At 43.6% G+C, this 25879-nt stretch overlaps 1 protein-coding gene across 1 annotated transcript; it reads right to left on the reverse strand.

Annotated features, from left to right (window-relative positions):
* Positions 1-620: 620 nt before the first annotated feature.
* On the reverse strand, positions 621-14634 carry Ivd (isovaleryl-CoA dehydrogenase). The gene is made up of 12 exons (XM_015480829.2): positions 14430-14634; positions 12822-12911; positions 12591-12642; positions 9204-9373; positions 7763-7856; positions 7448-7584; positions 5965-6061; positions 4196-4289; positions 3595-3676; positions 2910-3014; positions 2736-2808; positions 621-1580 (listed from the first exon to the last, which is right to left on the reverse strand). Exons 1-12 carry the CDS (start codon positions 14580-14582, stop codon positions 1447-1449), a joined length of 1281 nt encoding a protein of 426 aa, XP_015336315.1. The 5' UTR covers positions 14583-14634; the 3' UTR covers positions 621-1446.
* Positions 14635-25879: the final 11245 nt, after the last annotated feature.

Genomic DNA, 25879 nt, shown 5'->3' on the forward strand with positions numbered 1-25879 from the left:
CTTTTCTGGAGGTTAGAACCAAATACCAGGGACAGGTGCTGCCAGGCTGGGGGCCAAGAAAATCAGTTCCTCTTTTGGGAACTTAGAGGGGGTAGAATAACATAGACCTATTCCTCTCAGACCAGGTTCCATCTAGGATGCTGTGTAGAAGGGCCCCAGGCTGGAATTCTCAGAACACTCCCATTGTTGCTGCTAGCAATCTGGATCTTAGCTCTAGTTCTGACCTTGAAAAAGTTAAATTATCTTGATCTTAAAAACAAAACAAACAAACAAACCCCAAAACAAAATACCTCAAGGATGGTTTTCAGAAATTTATAAGATACAGTTCCAGGATCCTACTACTCTGGGGTCCCTCCTTTCTTTAAAAAAAAAAAAAAGTCACTGAAGTGTTGGGATAGTAGCTTAGTGGTAGAGCACTTGCCTTGCATGGGTTCAATCCCTAGCATCACAAACAAAACAAACACACACATGCACACACACAAAACCAAATCACTGGGAGCAGGTTGGAGGGAAGGAATAGGACTTGGGCCATCCATTCTCCAAGGACATGTGCTGTATCCAGAAAGAAGTCAGGAGCAGTAATTGTTTTTCCTCCAAAACACCATTTAGGAGCGGATGGGTTTGTTTCACAATATGTTTAATACAAAATGGCAGCAGCCACTGTGCAGTTGTAACAAAATTAGCCATAGGGTGTCTCAAGAAATGTATACAGGCAACCCCTGCTGGAGTTGAGCCAGACAACCCAGGCCTGCTTGGGCAGGCAAGGCCTTCACCTGCTGCCCAGTAGATGAGGAAGGTTACTTTACCAGATCTCACTGGTCTCTGTGACAGAGCAGCACAGAACAGCTCAGAGGTGCTGCCAAAGGGGCCAGCATGAGCTAATTCTCCACAATTCTCTTTTGTTCCCCAGGCAGACTCTGTAGCACAGGTGTTCCCAAATGGTTGGGAGCTGATGACTCAAGAAGCCAGCAAACAAGGATGGATTTTTGGCTTTTCTTTTTCCCCAGAAAAGAGACCAACAAGTTTGAGTAAATGAAGGGGGCAATGATTCTGCTGTACTTGAACAGAGAGGGCTCCCTGCCACAGGCTCACCTAAAAGAAGGGGTGGGTACCTACATACCTCCAGGCTACCTTAGGAGGTGGGAGCATCAGGCTTTGAAGTTGAAGAGCAGAGAGCAAGGGCACAGAGTCACCAAAGCCCTCCTAAAGCTCTCAGAAAAGATAATATGCTTCCTGCTGAGTCCATTTTAGGCTTTCCCTGGCTGGTTAGCCCACAGTGCTTGGCAACCAGTGTAGAAGACTCCCCATCCAGCAGAGGCTTGAGAGCTGTAGCCAGAAGGGAAGCGGAGCAGCAGGGCCTGCTTCGGGCAGCCAGGAGGCTACCATGTCTGTGCTTCCAAAGAAAGGCCTCTAGGTGCTGGGAGAAAGGGGTGGTGGATCTTGGGGCTAGTGGAAATCTGCGTTGAAGGCTCTGCCAATGACCAACCGTCTCACCTCACTGGTCCCAGCCCCGATCTCATACAGCTTAGCATCTCGAAGAAAGCGGCCCATGGGAAAGTCATTTATATAGCCATTGCCACCTGCAACAGGGTTTGAGAAGAGAAGAAAGGACAACATAAGCAATGGGCAGTGTAGCAAAGCAAGGAAAACAAACAGAAGGCCAAGTGCAGTCATCCCTCAGTATCTGTGGGGATTGGTTTCTGGACTTCTTATGGCTACCAAAATTATTGATGCTCAAATCCTTTATACAAAATGACAAAGTATTTTCATATAACCTAAGCATATTCTCCCATATATTTTAAATCATTTCTATGTTACTTACACTATCTAATGCAATATAAATGCCATTTAGATGGTTGTTACACTGTATTATTTATGGAATAACAGCAAGAAGTCTATGCTTAATATAGAAGCAATATTTTTTTCTGAATATTTTCTATCTGAATTTGGTTGGAATCCATGAATATTGAGTGCAGACTGTATAGAGAAATAAGCTATGGGAGGGTCTGATTAAAGAGAAGCAGCAAAAGGTAGTGAGAGGGGAGGGCTTGGAGAGTACCTTGGTGGTAGCAGGGTGGGCAAAGGGATAGAGCTGGAAGGCCACTCAGAGTGCTGATGGCACCAGGCAAAGAAAGTGGAGAATCACTGGCAGACATGGCAAAATGGAGACAAGAGTAGGATGTGGTGGCCCATGCCTGTAATCCCAGGGGCTCAGGAGGCTGAGGCAGGAGGATCTAGAGTTGAAAGCCAGCCTCAGCAACTTAGTGACCCTGTCTCTAAATAAAATATAAAAAGGGATTGAGATGTGGCTCAATGGTTAAGAGGCTCTGGGTCCAACCCCTAGTATCCCCCCACCCCCCAAAAAAGAATGGGAGTGGGCAAGAAGAGACTGGCACGGCTGAACTGGGATTCAAACCTAAGCATGAGGCTCAAGTCTATGCCCTCAATCTGGGGGTAATACTGAAATGAGGATGTTCCACCTGAAGCATCTCTCTTCCCATTTTCTAGTATCCACGAGAGCAGGGGAGTGGTTGAGAGGGGGCACTGTTGAAGGCAGTAGCAATTAGTGGTCTCTAGCACTTTCTCATCTACTTTTCCACTTCCTCCTAAAGGGGGCAGAGCCAGGAGGTGGTAGCTCAATTGTGGCTAGCTTAAGCACAAAGTGGGAAGTGGAGAGGAAACCTTTCCAGTTGGCACCAGGCTCTAGGAAGGAGGGGGTGGTGGGGGCCACTCACCGAAACACTGAATGCCATCCAGGGCTACCTGTGTGGCGCACTCAGCTGCGTAAAGAATCACACCGGCACAGTCCTGTGGGAGGAGGTTCTGTCAGCAGGGCCCTGCTAGGCATGCAGGAGCCAGTCCTAGCAGATGACCCATTGCTTACTCCCTGCTCAGGAGCTGTCCCTCACCTTGGCAGTGCAATGGCCCTCATCACAGGCCTTGGCAACGTTGTAGACATACTGCCGACATGCCATGAGGCGGGTGTACATGTCTGCCATCTTCCCCTGCATCAACTGAGCACAAAGAGAGGTCATTGTCAACATGCTGGGACACTCTTTCTAGTCATCAAAAGCAGATCAGCCTCAATGGCAACCTGACAGCAGGAATGAGGAAGCAAAGGCACAGAAGAGATGGGAGTTCTCTAGAATGACAGAGATGGAAGTAGATCTGGGGGGTAAGAGAGCTGCTCTTGGACATTGTACCCTGAAATGGCCCTTGCTATGTCTGAAAGGCAGTGTTCCCCAGACACTGCCAGCCACAACCTTCATCAACCTCCCACAGCTTCTTTAAACCAGAAAGGCGGACTAGAAATGCCCTTCCTTTTCCCAAGCTCCCCACCACCTGCAAGCTTCACCCTCCAGTTGCATGAAGTCTCGAGTTCATTCATCTCCAAAAGAAATGGATGGGAGAATGTGCTAAATTTACTAAAAATTTCTGAAGCCAGGCTGCATGCTAAAGCAGCCCGCATTCCAAGCATTCAAGCTCATTTTGCTAGATGATAGTCAACATCCCACAGTGCATGGTCTGCTTCCTCATTCATCACAGAAAACATGAACCCAATAAAAGTACATTTCAGCAAAATATTCCACTCACCTGGAAGTGGCCAATTTTCTGGCCAAAGGCTTCCCTCACGTGCAGGTAGGGAATGGTGTGATCAAGGACTGCCTGCATGAGCCTGCCAGAAAGGAGAAAGACAGAGGTGTCTCATAGTCCCACCCCTGCCAAGAGGAGTGGTAGAATGACAGAGGGAAAGACCTTGAGGAAAGCTTGGCAAGATAAGGATCTGGAACCCCAGATAGGAGGGAAAAGAGCTTGAGAAGCTCTTGTCATCCAGAGGCAGTTACAGCACCAACTGTACAGCCCTTGTGTCCCTCCTCTAAAGCCAGAGGTGGGAGTGGCTGCACCTTTGCAGTAGACAGGCACCAGAGCCAGGGCCTCTCATTTCATATCCATACCACCCAAGCATTTCTGAGTTGCTCCTCAGGCCTCCATCTATCCACCTAATGACATTTTCCTTCTGTGTGAAAAAACTGAATGCAGGAGGAGTAAGTTCTTATTGTCTCTAAGAGAGATTGCAGGGGCCAGGAATCTGCTCCCTTTGGCCCTCCTGCGGGAAGGCTGCTGCTGCTTAGGATAGTTCCATCTGCCACCCAGAGGCTAAAAGAGCGCAGGTCCCCAGGAGCCTCATACTTACCCAAGGGGCCCGCCAGCTAGCACCAGGCGCTCCAGGTCCAGCCCACTCATCAGGACGTAGACACCCTTGCTCTCATGACCCAGGATGTTGGCAGCTGCCAGGATAAATGCTGGTCAGAGGGAGAGGGCTGTCTACAGCCTCTTAACTTTTCATAAAGGGTACAAGGTTGATAACATGCTCTCACACAAGGCACTAAAATATGTTCCTTGAGGTTCAACTAAGGTTCCAGGTGAGAGAAAAGGACTGGATTTACCATTTCCAGTCAGAAGTTGAGCTTCTAGGACCCCCACACCATCCACTGGACACAAAGCCTTGAGTTATTGGCTGTTTCCCTTCTCTCTCTGGACCCACTTGGATGGGAAAGAAGAAGTTAATTGGTCTATCTACAAGTCACCTACCTCTGCCTGGTTCTTCCCACACCCGTACCTCTATAGGAACCAGAGAATTTCTCTCTCCCAGCTTGTCTGCTCTAGTCTAGTGTCACCTCCTTGCATTGGGTCCATGAAAGCTGCTTTGTCCAGGAGATGGGCCATTCAGTGCTAGTGAGAGAAGCTGCTAAGCCTTGTCCTTCAGGTAAGCTAGGGCTATGGATAGCCTTGGGATGAGCAGGCAGGAAACTGAATATAGAAATTTGACACCAATGATCTGCCTTTAATGCTGACTGAATTTTTTTTTTTTTTTAAGCAGGGATTAAACCCAGGGGTGCTTTACCACTGAGTCACATCCTCAGCCCTTTTTATTTTTTAGTTTGAATCAGGGTCTTGGTAAGTTGCTTAGGGCCTCACTAAGCTGCTAAGGCTGGTCTCAAACTTGTGATCCTCCTGCTTCAGTTCCCTAGTTGCTAGATTATAGACAAGTGCCACCGTGCCTGGCTGATTTTTTTTCTTCTGCACAAAGAAGGATCAGCATAAATCCCCCTCCCTAGATGCTCCTTCTAACCACATCATACTTTTCTGGGATAGCAGATTTGGGGGGAGAGGGATGGTTTGTGGCTGAGGCACAGAGACAGCCTAATTGTTGAGCAGATCTATGCCTTTGGTCCTATCAGCACATGATAGAGGTGCTGGTTCTCCCTGAGTGATGCATGGTGTCACATTTTCAGCTGCAGCTCAGGGGAGAAAATACTTCTACTGAAACCAAATCACTTCCTCTTCATTGAATCTGGCTTCCAACAGTTTATTTAGTTGGCTTTTTTTTTTTTTGGTGGGGGCGGGTACCAGGGATTGAACTCAGGGGCACTCAACCACTGAGCCACATCCTCAGCCCAATTTTGTATTTTATTAGAGACAGGGTCTCACTAAGTTGCTTAGCACCTTGCCGTTGCTGAGGCCGACTTTGAACTTGTGATCCTCCTGTCTCAACCTTTTAAGTTGCTGGGATTACAGGAGTGCGCCACCATGCCCAGCAATTCTTTATTAGCATTTTAAATAAGTAACTCACACAGGTTATCCAGGCAAATGTACAGGATATCTGAAGGACAACAGCAAGCTAGGGGATGTCTTATCTTTCTCTTTCAGCTACTGGAAACAAAGCCCAGGCAGAATGTGTTATCCACAGAGGAAGCACCACCCTTCACCTCAGCCAGTCAGGCATACAGATGCAGGGGATGTGGCCAGGAGGGACAGCTGTCCAGCAGCCCCAGGCCCACAGTCTAACTGCATGTCATCAAGGAGCTAATAATGGTGAGTCTCTCTAGCCAAGGGATGGGCTTTCTCAGCTTGGGAACAGCCAGATCAACTTGTGAGGGGGTCAGGACAGGAGACTCTTACCAGGAACCTTACAGTCTTCAAAGATGAGCTCACAGGTGTTAGAGCCCCTCATGCCCAGCTTGTCCAACTTCTTGGAGGTGCTAAAGCCAGGCATACCCTTTACAGGAAACAAGAGAAGGCTCTGGTTAAAATTGGCACAAAGGGGCAGGTCCCTGTACCTGCCTGGCATTCCAGCACCCCACTCATGTTCGACTGTTACATCCTGACACCCTACCCTGTTCCCAGTCTCTACTGTTGCCAGCTATGTTCTCATGAGAGCAGTTCTTTCCTGGTGAAATGTTCAGTCCTGAACCCTCCGGACTCTCTCTGGCTGTGCGTCCCTTCCCCCAGGGGACATCACTCTCAAGGTACTCTCAACAGCCCACTCAATTCCTTTGTTCTTCTGCTATTTGTCCCTAAGGGAGTTCCACCTGGGATGAATGCACCCAGCTGTGTGCTTTGACCTCGACTACTCAGTTGCGTATGTACTGGCAAGTGCCCAGTATTGGTAAAGTCCTAGTCCACTCCCCTCCTGGCTCATGAGAGGGTATTTTACAACCTGGAGGTTTCCAATCTTTGCCAGGCCCTATTCGCTCGAATTCTAATAGCTACTTTCCCTATGAGGGCTACTGTAAACCTTTGCAAGTCTCATTTGTTAAATTTTCTACCATCTCCCCCACAGCTGTGATCTCCAGCCCTTACAGGTGCCCCACATGCACCTGGCTTCCTACAGTTATCAGGCAGATGGTTCATCCATCATCACCTGTAACCCATCCTTCCTTCTACCCAACAAGCCATTGTGTTTTGCTCACTTACCCTACACTTCAATTTCTGCCTCTCCAATTGTCCTTTCTCCTTACTAAAAATTTTGGTCAATCTCCCCACTTTGAGCTACATACCAGTCATCCCTTGTTTTTTGTTTTTTTTTTGTTGTTGTTCATTTTTTTTTTTTTTAGTTGTTGATGGATCTTTATTTTATTTAGTTATTTTGTATGCTGAGAATTGAACCCAGGGCCTCACACATGCTAGGCAAGCCCTCTACCACTGAGCGATAACCCAGCCCCCGCCCCTCATTTTTAAAACCAAAGCCAAACTCTGAAGTTTTAATTCATGCTCCTGATCTAACTCCCTTTTGCTTCTGTGTCAAGACTGTGGAGGTGAAATCTTCTCCACTTGTATTCCCAGCTATACCTCAGCCTCCCCTACTGTTCTTGCCCAGCTCACCAAGGACATCCTAACTGTCAGATCTAGTGGCCTCCTTTCAGTCTTCCTCTTCCTGAACCTCTTTGTATGGTCAGGCTCTGTGCATGGCTTCACTGTCTTCAGACTTGACCCATCCTCCCTGGACTCGACTCTTTGGCCACCCTCCTGTCAGTCTCCTTCAGTTTCCTCTCTATCTCCCCCAACCCCTGGAAGCAGAGCATACATGATCAGCTGAAGGAAGCAGCCTCTGGCCACTGTCAAGAGACTAAAGCCTCCCCAACTACACACTCACTACCCTCACCTTCTCCACAATGAAGGCGGTGATGCCCCGAGAAGCTGGCACAGCAGTTAGATCTGTCTTGGCGTAGACAATGAGAACATCAGCATCGGGGCCATTGGTGATCCAGAACTTGTTGCCATTCAGGATGTAGTAATCTCCTAAGGGCAGGATATTATGTTCTTGCTTAGGCTGGCTTGGCCTTTCTTATCTTGTCAGTCCACAGAACTAATGAGCAGTTGAGAAATAATTCTGGAGCCACTCCCAGCTCTTGCTCCCTCATTCTGGTAAGGTTTGTCCCTCTGCGCATTTAAGCTCCATAATTGAGAATGATCTCACCTTTCTTTTCTGCCTTTAGCTTCATGGAGACAACATCAGAGCCAGCATTGGGCTCACTCATGGCCAGGGCTCCAATGTACTCACCGCTGATCAGCTGCAAGGAAAACCAATAGGCCTTTTTATGACTTCAGAAGCAACCTATAACAGCTCACTGATCTGCCTCTTCCTGTTCACATTATGCCCTTTCAAACTGCTTTTTTAGAGCAGGGTATTGGTAAAGTCCTAGAAGGGAAGCTCAATATCCATAAAACTGAAAGTGTTTCTTCTATTTCCCTTTCTTCCTTATTTCAGTCTTTTCTTTTTCTGCAGTGCTGGGGATGGAACCCAGGGCCTTGTGCATGTTCAGCAAGTGCTTTACCACTGAGCAACATCCTCAGCCCTTTTTATTTTAATTTTGAGACAGGGTCTCACTATGCTGTCCAGGCTGGCCTCCAACTTGCCATCCTTCTGCTTCAGTCTCAGCTTCCCCAGTAGCTGGATTGCAAGTGTGCACTACAGAAGTTCTCTCTCTCTCTCTCTCTCTGAGATGGGGGTCTCACCATTTTTCCAAGGCTGATATCAAATGCCTGGGTTCAAATGAGCCTCCTGCCTCTACCTCCTGTGCAGCTGGTACCCCAGGCATATGCCACCATGATACTGGTTTTCTGTTTCTTAAAGTGTTCTTCAAATGCTGATATATATATATGTACACACACACACACACACACACACACATACACAAAGAGATATACAGATATAGTTGTAGATGGATACAATACCTTTATTTATTTTTTTTAATGTGGTGCTGAGAATCGAACCCAGTGCCTTACATGTGCCAGGTGAGTGCTCTACCACTGAGCCACAACCCCAGCCCCTCAAATGCTGTCTTTTATCCAATCAGGAATTCTGGCCCTATTTTCATTTTTTTCCCCCAGATACTAGCGTTTGAACACGGGGTCACTTAACCACTAAGGCACATCCCCAGTTCTTTTTTTGTATTTTATTTAGAGACAGGATCTCGCTGAGTTGCTAAGTGGCTCAATAAGTTGCCGAGGGCTGGGGATGTGGCTCAAGCGGTAGCGCGCTCGCCTGGCATGCGTGCGGCCTGGGTTCGATCCTCAGCACCACATACAAAATAGAGATGTTGTGTCCGCCGATAACTAAAAAATAAATATTAAAAAAATTAAAAAAAAAAAAAAATAATAAGTTGCCGAGGCTGGCTTTGAACTCACAATTCTCCTACCTCAATCCCCCAGGTCGCTGGGATTATAGGTGTGCACCACTGTATCTAGCCCTATTTTCAATTTTTGACTCAAATGTTTTAAAACAACCATGGGATCCTTCCTAACTGTATTTGTGGCAGCAAAGTACAGAAACCAAGTCTGACTGGCCCCTACCAATGGAAAAGAGCCCCCTGTTGTGGGTGGTTGCAGAATGGCTTTCTTCATTCCCATTTCCTTACTTTGGGGAGGTATTTCTCCTTCTGGGTCTCATTCCCATTGCGCACAATCTGGTTGATGCACAGGTTGGAGTGGGCACCATAGCTGAGACCCACTGCTCCAGAAGCTCGGGATATCTCCTCCATCACCAGCACATGTTCCAGGTAACCCAAGCCAGAGCCACCATACTGAACTGCGAGAGGGACAGTGCAGGAGAGGAGAAAGGCAGTCAGATAAAATTGAGATATTGACAGAATCTTAAATTAATTGGCAGAAAAGAGACACCCTTGTAGCATCTATTCTAAGTTCCCCTAACAGTGTTATCAGGTTGATATCAAGGACTCACAGAACTTGTTCATTTGCTCTTCTGGATGGCTGAGCTGCAGTTCAGAAGTCAATCATTGCCAAATCTGTCTTTATTTCAGACACTTACGTGGAGACAAGCAAAAACCCCAAGCACCCACTAACTATTACAAAAGTTACAGAAAGACAGAGGCAGATGAAGAAAGAGAGCCAGTCTGATGAACACAAAAATGAGCACAGGACTGTGTCTACAGCACCAAAACCAGATATAAATCCAAGTCTGTCTGTTTAACAGCCTTAAGAAAGTAATATTTAATGGTGTGGCTTTGGACCCAAAGAAGTAGGGCTGGTAACAGCCAGGACAGCCAGAGCCTGAGAGGAACTCTAGAGGTAAGCTGTACGGCAAAGGGCAGAAGAGATACTAGCAGGACATTTCAGAACTCTCCATAAAAATGATGTTTGTCTTTGATAGAAAATCCCAAATCAAAGAGGCAAGGTCATCTAGTACTATCCCCTATCCCACTGTTTAGGTAAAGCCTGGCAAAGCTCTGCGCACATGTTCACTATGACTAGGAAACCAGGGAAAGGCTCTAGGGAAAGCTTGGCCTGATCACAACTCCATGAAGGAAAGCAAAAAGGAAGGGGACGTTAGAAACAGCCACCAGGACTATCATGTAGGAACAGGATTCATATGGAGATTTTTAAATTTTGTGGGACTGGGCATTGAACCCCAGAGCCTTATGCAGGCTAGTAAGTGCTGTACCACTGACCTATAGCTCCAGCCCTAGCTTTTTCTTTTCTTTTCCTTTTTTTTTTTTTTTTTAATATTTTTAGTTGTATATGGACACAATATCTTTATTTTGTTTATTTAGTTTTTTTATGTGGTGCTGGGGATTGAACCCAGAGCCTCATGCATGCTAGGCAAGAGCTCTACCGCTGAGCCAACAACCCCAGCCCCCTGGCTTGCTTTTAAAAGTTTTCCCTTGAAGGTGGGCGTGGTAGTACATGCCTGAGTCAGATGCTGAGGTAGGAGGATAGCAAATTCAAAACCAGCCTTGGCAACTTAGTGAGACCCTGTCTTAAAATAAAAAATTGAAAAGGGCTGTGGATAAATCTCAGTGGTAGAGTGCCACTGGATTCACTGGGTTCAATCTCTGGTAATATAAATAAATAAATAAATAAATACTTCCCCACAAAGGATTTTATCTGATTTCTTTCTTTTATGATTTTTAAAGAATACTTCTATTTTGTTCATTTATTTTTATGTGGTGCTGAGGATGGTTTGAACCCGGTGCCTCATACATGCTAAGCGAGTGCTCTACTAATGAGCCACAAACCCAGCCATTCTTTTTTTCTTTCTTTCCTTCTTTCTTTCTTTTTTGGTAATGGGGATTGAACCCAGGGGTACTTCATCACTGAGCTATTTCTCTAGACTTTTTTATGATCCTCCTGTCTCAGTCTCTAGGATTATAAGAGTCAGCCATCGTGCCTGTCCTTTCTTTCCTTTTAAATGTGGTCCTAGGGATCAAGCCCAGAGCCTCATAAATGTTAAACACACACTCTACCACTGAGCTATACCCCCAGCTCATAGTTTCTAATTGCCTCTTTTTTCCTTTAAGATACATTCTGATTCACATATTCTTGGAGTAGGTGAGTAGGGTTCATAAATTCCCAAAATATAATGGAAGAGTCTGGTTTAGAAGCCCCTAGCAACCTTCCCCCCAGTTATTTTACATTAAGATGATCTAAATCTTTAAATGGTTTCATTTTATCATTATTCATGTTATAACTTTATTTATTTGTTACCGGGAATTGAACCCAGGGGTACTTAACCACTGAGCCACAGTCCCAGCCTTTTTATATTCTATTTATAGACAGGGTCTCTCACTAAGTCACTTAGGGCCTCACTAAGTTGCTGAAGCCAGTTTTGAACTTGCAACCCTCCTGCCTCAGACTCCTGAGCCGCTGGGTTCAGGTGTGCACCACCGTGCCCAGACCATGTTGTAAATATCTAACTTTCTATAATCAGCTCAAAATCAAGGAATTAACCTACTCTGAGTACTGAAGAGGAGACAAGGTGAAATATACAGTTGACCCTCAACATCAGGGCATTGGTTCAGGACCTGTCATAGATATCCAAATCCAAGGATGTTTAAGTATCTTATGTAAAATGTTGTCACATTGCCTAAAACTGAAGCACATCCTCCCATATCCTTTAAATCATCTCTAGATTACTTATTATATAAATTATTATATAAGTAAATATATTACTTATTATATAAATAGTTGCTATTCTTTATTGTGTAGGGACTAATGAGAAGAAAAAGTTGACTATATTGTGTTCCACCCTTACTCTCATATCCACAGTAAATATAGGCCTGAGTATGGTGGGCTCTCCAGGCTTGGTTGAGGTGGTCAAAGGCTCAGTTCTTTACAGAGCACAGCAAGCCAGGCTGGGCCTCTCCTTAGAAGTCAATACTTGAACCAGAGGCCACCAGCTCCCTGTCCTCTCCCCCTAAAAACAAGTAGTAAGACCCACAGTGGGCAATGGGCAGACCATAGAGAACCTATTAAACATATCCTCTGGCCACTTTACCTGAAGGCCCAAACAGACATCCCTCTCATCCCAATGATTTCCAGGGACAAGACTCAGGCAGTCCTTCTAGGGATATACCTGCCCTGACTGTTCCTGTCTAGAAGCAGTTCTTTGAATAGAACTTAGAAATTATGATAGTAAAATAGATACACTAGGACAACTGTTTGACCCAGAGAATTTTTATTTGGGGGTACCAGGGATTTAACTTAGGGGCACTCAACCACTGAGCCACATCCTCACCCCTATTTTGTATTTTATTTAGAGACAGGGTCTCACTGAGTTGCCTGGCTTTTGCTGAGGCTGGCTTTGAACTTGTGATCCTCCTGCCTCAGCCTCCTTCTGGGATTACAGGTATGCACCACCATACCCAGCTGACCCACAGAATTTTGAAAAAAAAAAAATGTTGTCGGTGTCTTTGGGCACAATCTTTCCCTTCCTTCCTGCTTCCTTTGGGAATTGTGTAAGTACGCACACAAGGAAAGTTATCTTTAGGGAAAGAAGCTATACTTACCAGGGACTGTGATGCCCAATACTCCCAGGCTCCCCAGCTGTTTCCAAAACTCCTATCAACAGAAGGGAGTAGAGGGAATTGTGAGAAGGCAGCCAGCTACCTGTGGCTGCAATAAGACCAAATGCTTCTTAGGGAGGCTTCTTTTTACCAAGAGATAGTGTGAGCCCTTCCAGGCAGCAGTGCAACTCAGCCTAGCTCCCAACTGCCCCCTGTCCCAACCTTCTGACTCACTCGCAGGTTCTTGAACTCGTTGCTATGATCAATTTCCTGGGCCTTGGGAGCCAGATGCTCCTGAAGGAACTTAGCCATGGTCTGTCGAAGCTAGAGGGAGAAAAGCGGACAGATGCAGCTGAAACCAAAATATTATTGCATTGAAAGCAGCATCTCCAGTACTGAGAGCACATTCTGAGAGCCAAGCCAATAGTAACCTCACCAAATAGCATTAGATTGAAACTTAGAAGCCTCACTAGTTAATGTTTCCTCAGAGATGATCTTCAACTTTTTCTTAAGATCCTCAGTTTAGATAGCTTGAAGATGATTTTTAGCTTGTATTATCTTACTTTCACTTTATTTATGCTATTATTTTTTGTGTATGTATGTGTGTGGTACTGGAGGTCAAACATTGGGCTTTGCACATGCTAGGCAAGCACTTTGTCACTGAGTTACACCCCCAGGTGTTAGCTGGGATTGCAGGCATGTACCACCATACCTGGGCTTTTTAATTTATTTCTGAGACTGGGTTTGCTATGTTGCCCACACTGGCCTTGAACTTCTGGGTTCAAGTGATCTACCTACCTCAGCTTCCCAAGTATTGCAGATGTATAACCACTGAGCCACATCCCCAGCCCTTTTTTATATTTTATTTTGAGACAGGAACTTGCTAAGTTGCTAAGGCTGCCTTTGAGCTTATGATCCTCCTGCCTCAACCTTCAGAGCTGCTGGGATTTACAATATGCACCACTGCACCAAGATTGAAGATAAAAAAAAAAATGCTGCTCCCCTACATAAAATCGTTCCATGCCTTTGCATTACACTCAGAATAAAGCACAGGCTCCTTTCCTAGGCCTACAGGTCCTGCATAAACTGTACCAGCTGGCCTTCCAACCTTCCCCAGTACTTTTCTATCCCCCACTCACTGTGCTCCAGCCATACCCACTTCAGTTCTTGGCTTGTGTCAGGCTTTTTACTGCCCCTGAGCCTTTGGCCAAAAGAGATTACTGAAAGGAATCAGAAATTCCTCTTGGTAGAAAGGTTTGACACCTAGGACTGAAGTCTTCAGAGAAGCCCTAAACCACCTAGGGCCCTTGGAGAATCACATTCCCTTGCACTCCATCTACCTCCAAGTGATCATAGCCTCCTTCCTGCAAGAAAGGCTCTGGTCTAGTCCCATTTGTAATCACATTTTTTTTTTTTTTTTTTTGAGTTCTTTCTTTGTGCTTTGGATCTAATAAGCTGAAAAATGATAGCAAACCTCACCGGCACTTCAAAATGCCTTGTTTATCCAAAGAGAATCCCTGGTGATTATGATGATCAACCAGGAACTACATGTAGATGCAGGACCCTTTTGCCACAAGCGGTAGTCCCAGTCAATCTACCAAAACACCACCATTCTCCCAGGAGCTTTCTTCCTTTGCATCCCTCTGGCTGCCCTGCTTTGGTGTCTCAAATCTTCTCTCCACAGAGGTGAAGATGAGACTAAAGGACAGGGCCCAAAAGGAGAGGGCCAGTTTCCCGCCCTCGCTCCCAAGTGACATTCTCATCGTCCAAAGAGCACAAGCCGCTGCTGAGCGGGTGCTAAACAGAAGGCCTTGCAGCCGGGAAGGGAGTCTGTCTCTCTACCTGCTTCTGCTCTTCGCTTAGCCCGTTGATCACATCGTCCACAGGCAACAGCGAATGGGCGCGCTGGGAAACGAGGCCGGCCAGGGGCGACAGCTGCGGCCGCAGCCTCCAGCTCCGCACACGCCTTCCCAGCAGCCGAGTCGCAGTCGCCATCTCTTCCAGAACCGAGATCCAGAACTGCAACTGAAGAATCTCTTCCGGCTCTACCAATCGGGCTTCACCGCCCCATCCAATCGGCGAGGGGGTGGGTCTCCAGCAGCCAATCACCCTCACCGGTCCGCTGAAGGCCGCGCTCTCCTTTGGTGGCCAATGAGCCCTGACATTTTGTGGCCAGCCCTCCACCGCCCCACGAGTGAGCAAGAGGGATCTGTTGCTAGCGTCCTCCCTGGGTTAGTGTGTGTGTGTGTGTGTGTGTGTGTGTGTGTGTGTGTGTTAGGGGAGGCGGGTAGAGAGCAAGGAAATTGCCTTTTCTTTTGAGTTGGTCTCCTTGCATTGAAATAGCAACCCCTAACTGCAGGAAATCTCTGTGGGAAAGCAAAGCATTAAAACAGAAAACTTCCCAAATGCTCAATATTTGGGAATAAATTGGTAAAGCAAATCTGGGATAGTTAAGATTTTTAAAGTAGCGCATGTTCTAGTGTGCACGTTAACTCGGTAAAATTTGCTTTCTTATATATGAGGACTTGTTGCTTTTGATTCCTGTTTCCTCCAAATTACATAATGAATGTGCTGTAAGAACGTCAGTCAGGATTTTTTTTTTTTTTAATGCCGGTGGGAGGGTAAAGGGTGGGAAGGAAGGAATTTCAGCCTCTTATCCTCTTTCCCCTTTTGCAGCTTTTCCTCCTACGTGTTGGGTCAGTGCCCTTAAACAGCTCATCTCAGGTGGTGTAGCACCCTTAGTTCAGGAATGGGGCTTTACAGTCCGGTTACCTAGCTGTGGGACTTTGGGCAATTTTCTTGGATCTTTTCAGTCTCTAATCATCTGTAGAATAAAAACAATACCACCAACTTCCAAGCTATTATGAAGAATAAGAGATTGCATTCTTGGGCTGGGAGTATAGTTCAGGGATAAAGCATGTGCTTAATATGCATGAGGCCCTGGGTTCATTCCCCAGCACAGAAAATAAATAAGGTTGCATACTCAATTATTCAGCCTATTACTTAGCACATTGTTCTCATTTTTAGTCATTTTTACCACACCTGACTTCTCCCACTTCTCCCACTTCCGTTTCCCCACTTCCAACTTACCCTACATTCTGGGACTTCATAGTGAGATGTCAGTGACCAAAATGACCAATCACACAGCATTGCATCTCCTTTTTTTCAAATTCTGATTGAAATTAATCATTTAGGTGTTTTAAGTTTGTCCTTAATGCTAGAGAGCTCAGGGAGTATGTGTATAAAGGTTATGATTATAAAGCTAAGCGTATTGGTAGCTTTTCTGTGTGTGTGGAGGGGGTCATTGAACCTAGGGAAACTCTACCACGGAACTGCATCCCATTCTCAGGCCTTTTTATTTTTATTTTTCAAGACAGGATTTCATTACATTACCCAGGCTAGTCTTGAATTTGTGATCCTCCTGTCTCAGCTTCCAGAGTAGAGGTATTACAGACATATACCACCACACCTGGCTATTTGGTGGCTTTTTCGAAGACTTCCCTCTGCTAAAATGAGCAAACCAGCTGGGTGTGGTGGGGAGCTCCTGTAATCCCAGTGGTTTGGGAGGCCACGGCAGGGGGATTGCAAGTTCAAAGCCAGCTTCGGCAATTTAGGGAGGCTCTAAGCAAGTCAGTGAGACCCTGTCTCAAAATAAAAAAAAAGGCTGGGGATATGACTCAGTAGTTAAGTACCCCTGGGTTTAATCCCCAGTTCAAAGGAAACAAAACAAGAAAACAAAAACACCCTCACTCACAAAATGAGCAAACCTTGAGTCTTCACCATTAATCCCTGCACAATGTTGGCATCATTTTGTAGGAAATAGGGATGAGAAGCTCAAACATCTATGAATATTGCTAGTAAAAGATGGCAATACATGGGGCTGGGGATTTAGCTAAAATGGTAGAGTGCTTGCCTCACATGCACAAAGCCCTGGGTTCAATCCCTAGTACCACAAAAAAAAAAAAAAAAAACAATAAAAAGGCCAGTTATATTGAAACCATGACACCTACCATTGAGCTACTTCCCAGCCTTTTTTTAAAAAAATCTTGAGAGTCTCACTAAGTTAGTGAGGGCCTCACTAAGTTGTCCATGCTCCAACTTGTGATCCTCCTGCCCCAGTTTCCCAAGTAGCTTGGACTACTGGGGTGCACCACCAAATTTGGCCCTATTGTGTGTGTGGGTTTTTTTTAGTACTGGGGCACTTAACCACTGAGCCACATCCCCAGCCCTTTTTTGTATTTTATTTAGAGACAGGGTCTCACTGAATTGCTTAAGACCTCACTAAGTTGCTGAGGCTGGCTTTGAATTTGCAGTCCTCCTGCCTTAGCCTCCTGAGCCACTGGAATTACAGGCATGCGCCACCATACCTGGCTGGCCCTATAATTTTTATTTAAGAATTCCTTGGGCTGGGCTAGGGCTCAGTGGTAGAGCACTTTCCTGGCATGTATGAGGCACTGGGTTTGATCCTCAGCACCACATAAAAATAAATAAATAAATAAATAAATAAATAAATAAATAAATAAATAAAGGTATTGTGTCCATTCTATAATGAAAAAAAAATATATATATATATAAAGAAGTGACTTTTTTTAAAAAATATATATACATTTTTTAAAAAGAGGGTACTCAGTTGGTAGAGTGCTTGCCTCACATGCACAAGGCCCTGGGTTCAATCCCCAGCACCACAAAAAATAAAAAAAGAATTTCCTGACTTAGGGCATTAGCACTACTCTCAGTTACCATCATTTTGGGCTTCTTGTCTCAACGCATCATTTATGGATTATAGTGTGCTCATAATCATGTATTCCTTTGAGTTTTTGTCATTCCCAGTAAAGAGAGATCATTTTACTTTAACAGATGGCTGTATGCAAACATTTAAAACTTTTTGAGAGGTAACAGCATACCAAGAAGAGTACTAATTGTGACTGTCACAGGATGATACCAAGAGTATGGAGCATGCTCTTGCTATAGTTTGGATCTTGAAAATTTTCCAAAGGCCCATGTGTTAAATGTCATGAAGTGAACAGGACTTTTCTGCCACAAACACAATCCTGCTATGATGGGCTGTATTGCCACCAGCCCAAAGCAACAGGGCCAATAAAACATGGACTAAAGCTTCTCAAACCATGAGTCAAAGTAAGTTTCCTTTAAATTATTATCTCAAATATTTTTTATAGTAATAGCAAAAAACTGACTTACACAGTTCCTTGGTGGCCGTGAATCTAACCAACTAAAATCAAGTAGATCAGGAAATAAAACAGATAAGGAGTCTGCCTGTTTTAATAAGTAACCTGTCCATTAATTTTACACGCATCTTCACCAAACCCATTGTATTTATTTATGTGCAAAAAGAAGTACCAGCAACTACCAAATTCCCCTAGTTTAGGTGACAAGTAAAAATATCATCTAATATTGAAGGACTAGATTAAATTTAGTGGTTAAAAAAAAAACACTAGTGGGGCTGGGGTTGTGGCTCAGTGGTAGAGCATTTGCCTAGTATGTGTGAGGCACTGGGTTCGATCCTCAGCACCACATAAATATAAATAAATAAAATAAAGGTATCGTGCTATCTACAACTAAAAGTATTAAAAAAAAACACTAGCACAATTTGAACAGTTGCAGCAGGGATGTTGCTAAAGTCATGTACTAGCTAGACTAAAAGATCTCTTAGGGCCTATAAATATTTGAGTTTGACACATAGTTAACACAGTTAAGTGAGCCACAGAAGTTATTGTTTGTGAAATTCTGGTCACAGTATTATCCTGTCAAGTGCAAGAAGGAAGCATAAACAAAAATCTTATTACAAGGGGTGCTAGAATCTTGTTTCGAGAACGGGAGTCTTACTATGAAAATCTTGGGTGGGAAAAGCTGCACACAGTGTGAAGATAACTTCTGGTTTTGACTTTCAGTCTGTTTCTGGTTGTGGCATTAGGTGTTCTGGTGATCATATCAGACAAGGCTTGTTTTAGTTAGCTTTTTTGTTTCTGTGACCGAGACAAGCACTTAGAGAAGGGAAATTTTATTTAAGACATTATAAGTCAGGATTCTCCTATGAGAACAGAATCAACAGGAAGCATAATTATAAAAAGGGGATTTATTAGGTTGGTTTACAGAACAGAAGATGGATAGTCCACAATGGCCGTCTGCAGGCTGGAGAGCTGGAAGAACCAGTACCTGTGCAGTCCAAGAGGATGAAGCAATGGCGCTACCCCAGTCCAAGACAGAAGGCTTCTGGAGAATTGCTGGAAGAGGCTGCTTTGGAAGAGTGAAGAGGCAAGAGTCTGATATCCTCAGATGATAGCAGCAGCAATCAAGAACCTGTCCAAGAAGAATTAACTTGCATCTGCTGCTGCTGCCTCTTTCTTCCAATTTTAATTCCATCCAAACCATCATCCTATTGGACAGTGCTGCCCATGCTTAGGGCGGGTCTCCATTTCAGTTGGCTATCCCACATGCCAATCATTCCTAGACGCACCCTCATCAACACACCCATGAGGCTCTTAATCCTTGTTATCTCTTAATCCGATCAAGTTGATAATTCAAACTAACCATTACAGGATTCATGGTTTAGCAATTTCATTGCTCTAGGCCTAAGGTGATGTAGCACATTATGGAGGAAGGGCCCAGTGAAGGAAAGCTGCTCAGGTCAGGGAAGGATCAGGGAAAAAGAATGAAGAAGGGACTCCAGGGAAGTTGCACCCTTCCAGGCATGCCCCCAAGACCCATGTCCTCCAGGCACACCCCACCTGCCTACAGTTACCACCCAGTCCATCCATTCAAACTAGGGTAGAATATTACAGCTCTCATAATCGAATCATTTCATCTTTGAATGTTCTTTCATTAAGAGGAGATTTTTTTGGGGGGATACCATATATCCAAACCATATCAAGGCTGTCTGTAATTTCTCTTGAAATTTACATGAAATTGTCCAGTTTTGTCTTATTGAGTTTTTATTTTTAGTTGGAGAGTTGTAATCAGATGTTATAGAAAACTAGAATTCAGAATCCAATCCAGTCTACAGGTACATCATAGAAACTCAAAAGCAATGATCAGGGTTACAATATAATAACAGGTATACTACAATTTTCTTCTGCAATGTGATTTTTCTCTCTATAATCACTTCCATTTCCATCAAGATAATTGTTGTAAGATCAATTTGTTTGCAAAATAGGTCTAGTCTCCTGATTATTTGCATAAGTGTAGCCATAATAACTACACAGGCTCTTTTCAAATTTGTTTTGTTGGAAGTTTGACAAGGAATCTCAGATTGGCCTTTTATAAAATCTCAAAGCTAGGAAGTCAAACTGAGGCTGACTTCAGATAACATTCTGTTGAGAGCCACAGCCAAGTCAGAATGGCCCCTAGCATTTTGCCAGAAGTAATGGTTGCGAGGTGAACCATTAAGATGATGCTGGATTGAAACAGGTTGTGTATTCAATTGTATATAGACCCCTGCTGTCCAACTCAGGTGCCCGCTACTTTGGAGTTCCCCGTTGAGTTCTCTCAGGTTCCAAAAGAGTGGGGGCAGAGCCCGGTGGAGAGCTGGGAGAGTTCCCGGGGAAGTGTGCGTGGAGTGCTGGTGGAGTTCGGGCAATAAAGTTTCCTGTTTGAACATACAAGTGCTTTGTGGTGGCTTGGTGATTTGTGCCCAGCCAGACTGCAGCAACATTCCAGTCAAAGCCTTGGTAATATATATATCCAATGTTTCCAATTATATCTTTCTTATTGAATTTATGCAAATAAAGTAATAACCACAAAAATAAGAATATTCACATAGCTTCCAAATTCTAGAGGTACCAGGTAGGAAGAAAAGTGTTTCAATTTTTGTTTACAAAATATACTTTACTAGATTGCTATAAATATAGATAACTTATGTGGGAGACCAACCTTACACGTGACTGAGTCACATTCCCCAGCTGGGTGCTGAGGCGCTCAGTCGAAGAAATGTGGCAGAGCTTTCCCCACCCTTCTTGGGTCTGAGGGTCAGTGTCTCGTTCATGGATGTGTCTTGCTACAGCCCCATGAGTGAAGCTATGCTCACCTGTTACTTTGTAATATAACCCCTTGCCCTGTTTAGGATAGAATCTTCCATGGAAGTGCCTTGTGTGTGTCCCCTTCTCTTACTCTGCCCTTGGGTGTGGCCTACCCAGGTGACAGTCAACCTGCTGACAGTGGACATCATGAAGATAGACTCAGCCCCCTGCAACCTGACCCCTTGCCTCATTTAAATAACTTCTCCTCAATAAAAGGGGTCAGCGCGTGCTCTCTCTCTCTCTCTTCCTGCGGACCCTTAAGGTCAGAGGGGCCGTCACAGCGACCCCAAAGAAAAAGGTATTTGTGTCTCTTATGTGGTTTTATTTCGTGCAGCCCAGTTAGCCCAGTTTAATTGGAGTTACTCCTGAGCCTTTTAGTCATGAGAACAGAAACCCAGCAAACTTAAAATAAAAATATTTCCTTAAGACTGGAAAACAAACATTAAATGGAGGCTGGGGATGTACCTAAGTGTTAGAGTGCTAGCTTAGTATGCATGAAGCAATGGGTTTGATTTCCAACACTGCTAAAATAAAAAACAAAAACATTAGTTGGGCTTGGTGACCAGGCCTATAATCCCAGTGATTCAGGAAGCTAAAACAGGAGGATTACAAGTTCCAGGGCAACCTCAGCAACTCAGTGAGACCTTGTCTCAAAATAAAAAAGGGCTAGGATGTAGCTCAAGAGTAGAGTTCCCCTGGGTTCAATACTCAGTACCACAAAAACAAACAAAAAACCCAAAACATTAAAAAATCAGCAATGTTTCAAATAAAAAGACATAACAATCCATAACTATTTTCATCAGTTCCTTCAGCATCATGTAACTAATTCTTGTTTTGCCTGATCTTGGTTAGACATTGTATCATCCCCAAAGAAAAGGGGGACAGTAAAACACCATGTCTGAATGCTTCCTTTCTGTTCCCAAAAATAACCTAGCTAAGTTAAGAGAGCAAGCCTGGGCTGGAAAGTCCAGATACTTATTATCTTAAAGGACACTGGCTTTCTCTTATGCACACTAGAAACTAAGGCAAGTTAGTGTATTCTGTAGAAAGCTACTTTCTTGCATTTATATCAGGACAATTTCTCCTTGGGATGTTGGTCATACAAGCAAGCTAATGTTGATTATGTCACTGCTTCTGCAGCCTAAATAGAAAACTCTTCTGTGAGTGGATACAGGCATAAAATTGAGGGTACTCTGGAAAGGATACCTGTGACTCCTGCAATCAGATACCTCTGGACAGAGGCTGTGCTTGTTGAAGCACCCTGAGGGATGGAGGTGCTATCTGTTCAGCCTGTTTCCCCTGAACTCTTGGAGCAGTCTCTGATCTCTTGTAAACTTTCCCCAATAAATCATAAGTCTTGCGCACTGACTCTGGGCACTTTGTTTTGACCTGTTTGCAACCTACCCCTGATGCCCTGGCAAAACTGGGCTTATAGATAAGACAAACATTTATAAAACAACCACTTTTGTCCCAAGAGTTTTGGAGACTTCTTACCCAGTTCAAAGTTATTAGAAACCTGTATTTGTCCGAGCCTCCCCTTCCCATCCTTCCCATCCATGACCTCCCTAAAGACAAACACTTTAGGATTATAGTTGCATAGCCTCCAGAAATGTATCAGAACAAAAAGACTTAATAGTTATGATTAAAGATCTGGTGAGGGCTGGTACTCTGGCTCAGGTAGAGTATATGCTTTGACATTCACGAGGTTTTGAGTGCATGTGTACACACAAAAGAGCTGGTGAAAAATTGTTATGGGGCTGGTGTTGTGGCTCAGCGGTAGAGCACTCGCCTAGCATGTGCAAGGCCCTGGGTTCGATCCTCAGCACCATATAAAAATAAATAAATAAAATAAAGGTCTTGTGTCCAACTACAACTAAAAAATTTAAAAAGAAAACATAAAAATTGTTATTTGTGACATACTGCTGTGCCCCTCCCCTGACTGAGGCAATGGCAAGGCCCTACTGAGGTGGATGGCGCAAGGCGTCCATCCTCTGGAGGAGCCCAGTATATTTCTGGGAATGGGCTGGTTTGTTTTTGTATTCCTTTAATAAGTATAGTTGCAACTTCTCATATGACCATTAAGTATGAAGGAAAAAAACATGACTTTCCCAATTAATGCAACAACTTCTAAAGAATAGATCTGTTTGCTCTAAATGCAATGATTCAGCTGTGGAGGGTAAATTTGTTAATGTTTAATGAAAAACTCCCTGTATTCCTGTCAAGGAAGTTTTTGAGAAATTAAATTAAAATCTAGAGAAGAAGAATTAATGTTAAGAAGACAGATTAGTGCCTAGTACTGGGCAACTTGTTCTTGTTCCTGTGCACAATGGTTTGTGCTCTTACTCTTGTTTGATTAAAATTAATAACAAGTTAACCACAAGTTAAATACACTCTAACTTGCTGTAACCATGGCACCGGTTCCAGTCAGTAAGTCAAGAAAGAATAGTCAAGGTATAGGCCAATAGTTTGGGACATTTCTAACTATTATTAAAAGTTAACTAAGCAGAAACAGCTCAAAGCAAAACGTGAACTGAAAGTAAAAATGCGTGCTTATGCCTAAGCTAAGAGACATTCTTCTATTCTAATTGTAGCTACATAATATTTTGTTTCTTTGAATAATGATTCCTGTTTTGTAACCACAAAGTTCTGTGAGCCTGCCAAAATGAAAAGTATATATGATCAACTTCACAAGTAAAGATTGGGATCAGCACCTTCACTTTGGTGTCTGTGTTGTTTCTCCACCCCCCTTTTTGCCAACTCCTCACCATCTGTTCGTCTCCTGAGACCCCCTGTTGGAGCTGGACTCCAACAACATACAATAACTTACCATAATAACTGAAGAGTCATGACTAGTAATACCACTCCAAAATATGTCAGATTCCTAGGATCTCATATGATTTTTGGATTACATATTAACAAGCATATCCATATAAATAGAACTCAAAGAAGGTTAAACAATATATTTTTATTTGACAATGCTTCCCAATTCATTTAACAAATGAAAATAAAACTCTCTTTCAGACTTCCAAAAACCCTCTGAAAATCCTAAAGTTTATTCAAGGTCAAAAATATTCAATTTTATGGGCTGGGAATGTAGCTCAGTAATAGAGTGCTTGTCTAGCATGTGTGAGGCCCTGGGTTTGATCCCTTAGCATCCAAAAATAAATAAATAAATAAATAAAGACTTAATTTTAGAATTTGATTTTGGGAAGTTTGTCAAAAATATCAAAAGGCTTATTGTGCCTACCTATAACTAGGGGATAAATATTTAAAACAAAAATCAAAAGGCTCAAAACAATTAAATAGGACCAAAGATCATTATGAAATAAAACCAAGGTGATAAATGATCTCAAGGGCACCAAGCACAAGAAATTACAGAATCATTTGTTTTCTAGACCTGTTACCTAGAAGGTGAAGACAAAAAGTCTTGCTTTTTAAGAGCAGATGAACATTTTAGAAAAATTTATTAGTAATTCCCTTCTAATTTCAGTTAACTTCATCCCACATACGATTTCTTTCACAAGACTCATCCTCCACAAACCTTCTACAACCTTCCATGGCCTTTAATCATTGGCCCTACGTTTTCCTCCCTCTCATGTAATCCCAGCAGCCAGGAGGTACAGACAGGAGGATCGAAATTTCAAAGCCAGCCTCAGCAAAAGTGAGGTGTTAAGCAACTAAGTGAGACCCTATCTCTAAATACAATACAAAGTAGGGCTGGGGATGTGGCTCAGTGGTTGAGTGCCCCTGAGTTCAGTCCCCCATACCCCCACCCCATTAAAAAAGAAAAAGAAAAAGATACATATCCTCATATTCCACAGTCTTCCTCATAAAACATACCTTACTTTTCTCTCATACAAAGTTGTTTCCTTTCTTATTTCTTGTTTTAATTACAATGTATTAGAATTTTATTCCTTAGCAATTGTGAACCAGCAGTCTGTAGAGGAATACCATTTCATCCTTTCTAAAAATATATGCTTCCTCAAAGTGAATTTTTCATGTTCACTAACAGATCCAAATAAATTTAACTTCTTAAACCATATAAAAATAAGATGCCAGAGCTGGGCTTGGTGGTGCACGCCTGTAATCCCAGAGACTTGGGAGGCTGAAGCAGGAGGATCGAAAGTTCAAAGCCAGCCTCAGCAATGGCAAGGCACTAAGCAACTCAGTGAAACCCTATCTTTAAATAAAATACAAAAAAGGGCTGGGGATGTGGCCCAGTGGTCAACTGCCCCTGAGTTCAATCCCTGGTACCAAAAAAAAAAAAAAAAAAAGTAGATAACCTTTTGCATGTGTGTGGTACAGGGGATCAAGCCCAGGGCCTTGTACATGCTAGGTATGTGCTTTACCACTGAGCTATGCTCCCAGAATAAAGTATATAAACTTTAAATTTATGCTTAATGATCAATATTTTAGTATCTGTGACTTGTTTACTTATTTATTTGGTGCTAGGGATTTAACTCAAGGCCTTGTGCATGCTAAATACACTCTAACATTTGACCATCCAAGGGCAAAATTACAACTTAGTTTATAGATATTAATTTTGTTTTCAATTCTATAATTGGGCACTGTTTCATCCCATAAAATAGAATATTTGTCTAATGGTAGAGCCAGGGAGATTGGTTTCATGATCAGAGAAAGGCTTGAAAAATCTAGAAACAAAAAGCAGATTGGGTATTTTAGTTATTTTTCTTGGAAGGAAGGTTGGGATAGGGAAACAGACCTGTAGGGAAATAATTGATTAACTAACCTTAGGCTATTTTTTTTGGTGGTGTTGGGGTTGAACCTAGGGCCTTGTTCATGTGAGGCAAGCACTCTACTGAGTGAGCTAATTCCCCAGCCCCCAGGCTATTTTTTAAAAAATTGTTTTTACATTTTTTTTAACCTTTTTTTACTTATTTTTATGTGGTTCTGAGGATTGAACCCAGGGCCTCACATGTGCTAGACAAGTGCTCTACCACTGAGTTACAGCCCCAGCCCAACCTCAGGCTATTTTAATGTTACTTCTTTTGTTTAAGAATTAAGGCACAGCCAGGTTCAGTGGTACACATCTGTAATCTCAGCAACTCAGGAGGCTGAGGCAGGAGAATCGCAAGTTCAAAGCCAATCTCAGCAGTTTAGTGAGGTCCTAAGCAACTTAGCAAGACCCTGTCTCAAAATAAAATATAAAAAGGTTGGGGATGTGGCTCGGTAGTTAAGTGCCCCTGGGCTCAATCCCGCCCCGCCCCCCCCAAAAAATGAATCAAGATGCACTAAGAG

The sequence above is a fragment of the Marmota marmota genome, unplaced genomic scaffold (genome assembly GCF_001458135.2).
Source record: "Marmota marmota marmota unplaced genomic scaffold, marMar, whole genome shotgun sequence".
In the NCBI taxonomy this organism is placed as follows: domain Eukaryota; kingdom Metazoa; phylum Chordata; class Mammalia; order Rodentia; family Sciuridae; genus Marmota; species Marmota marmota.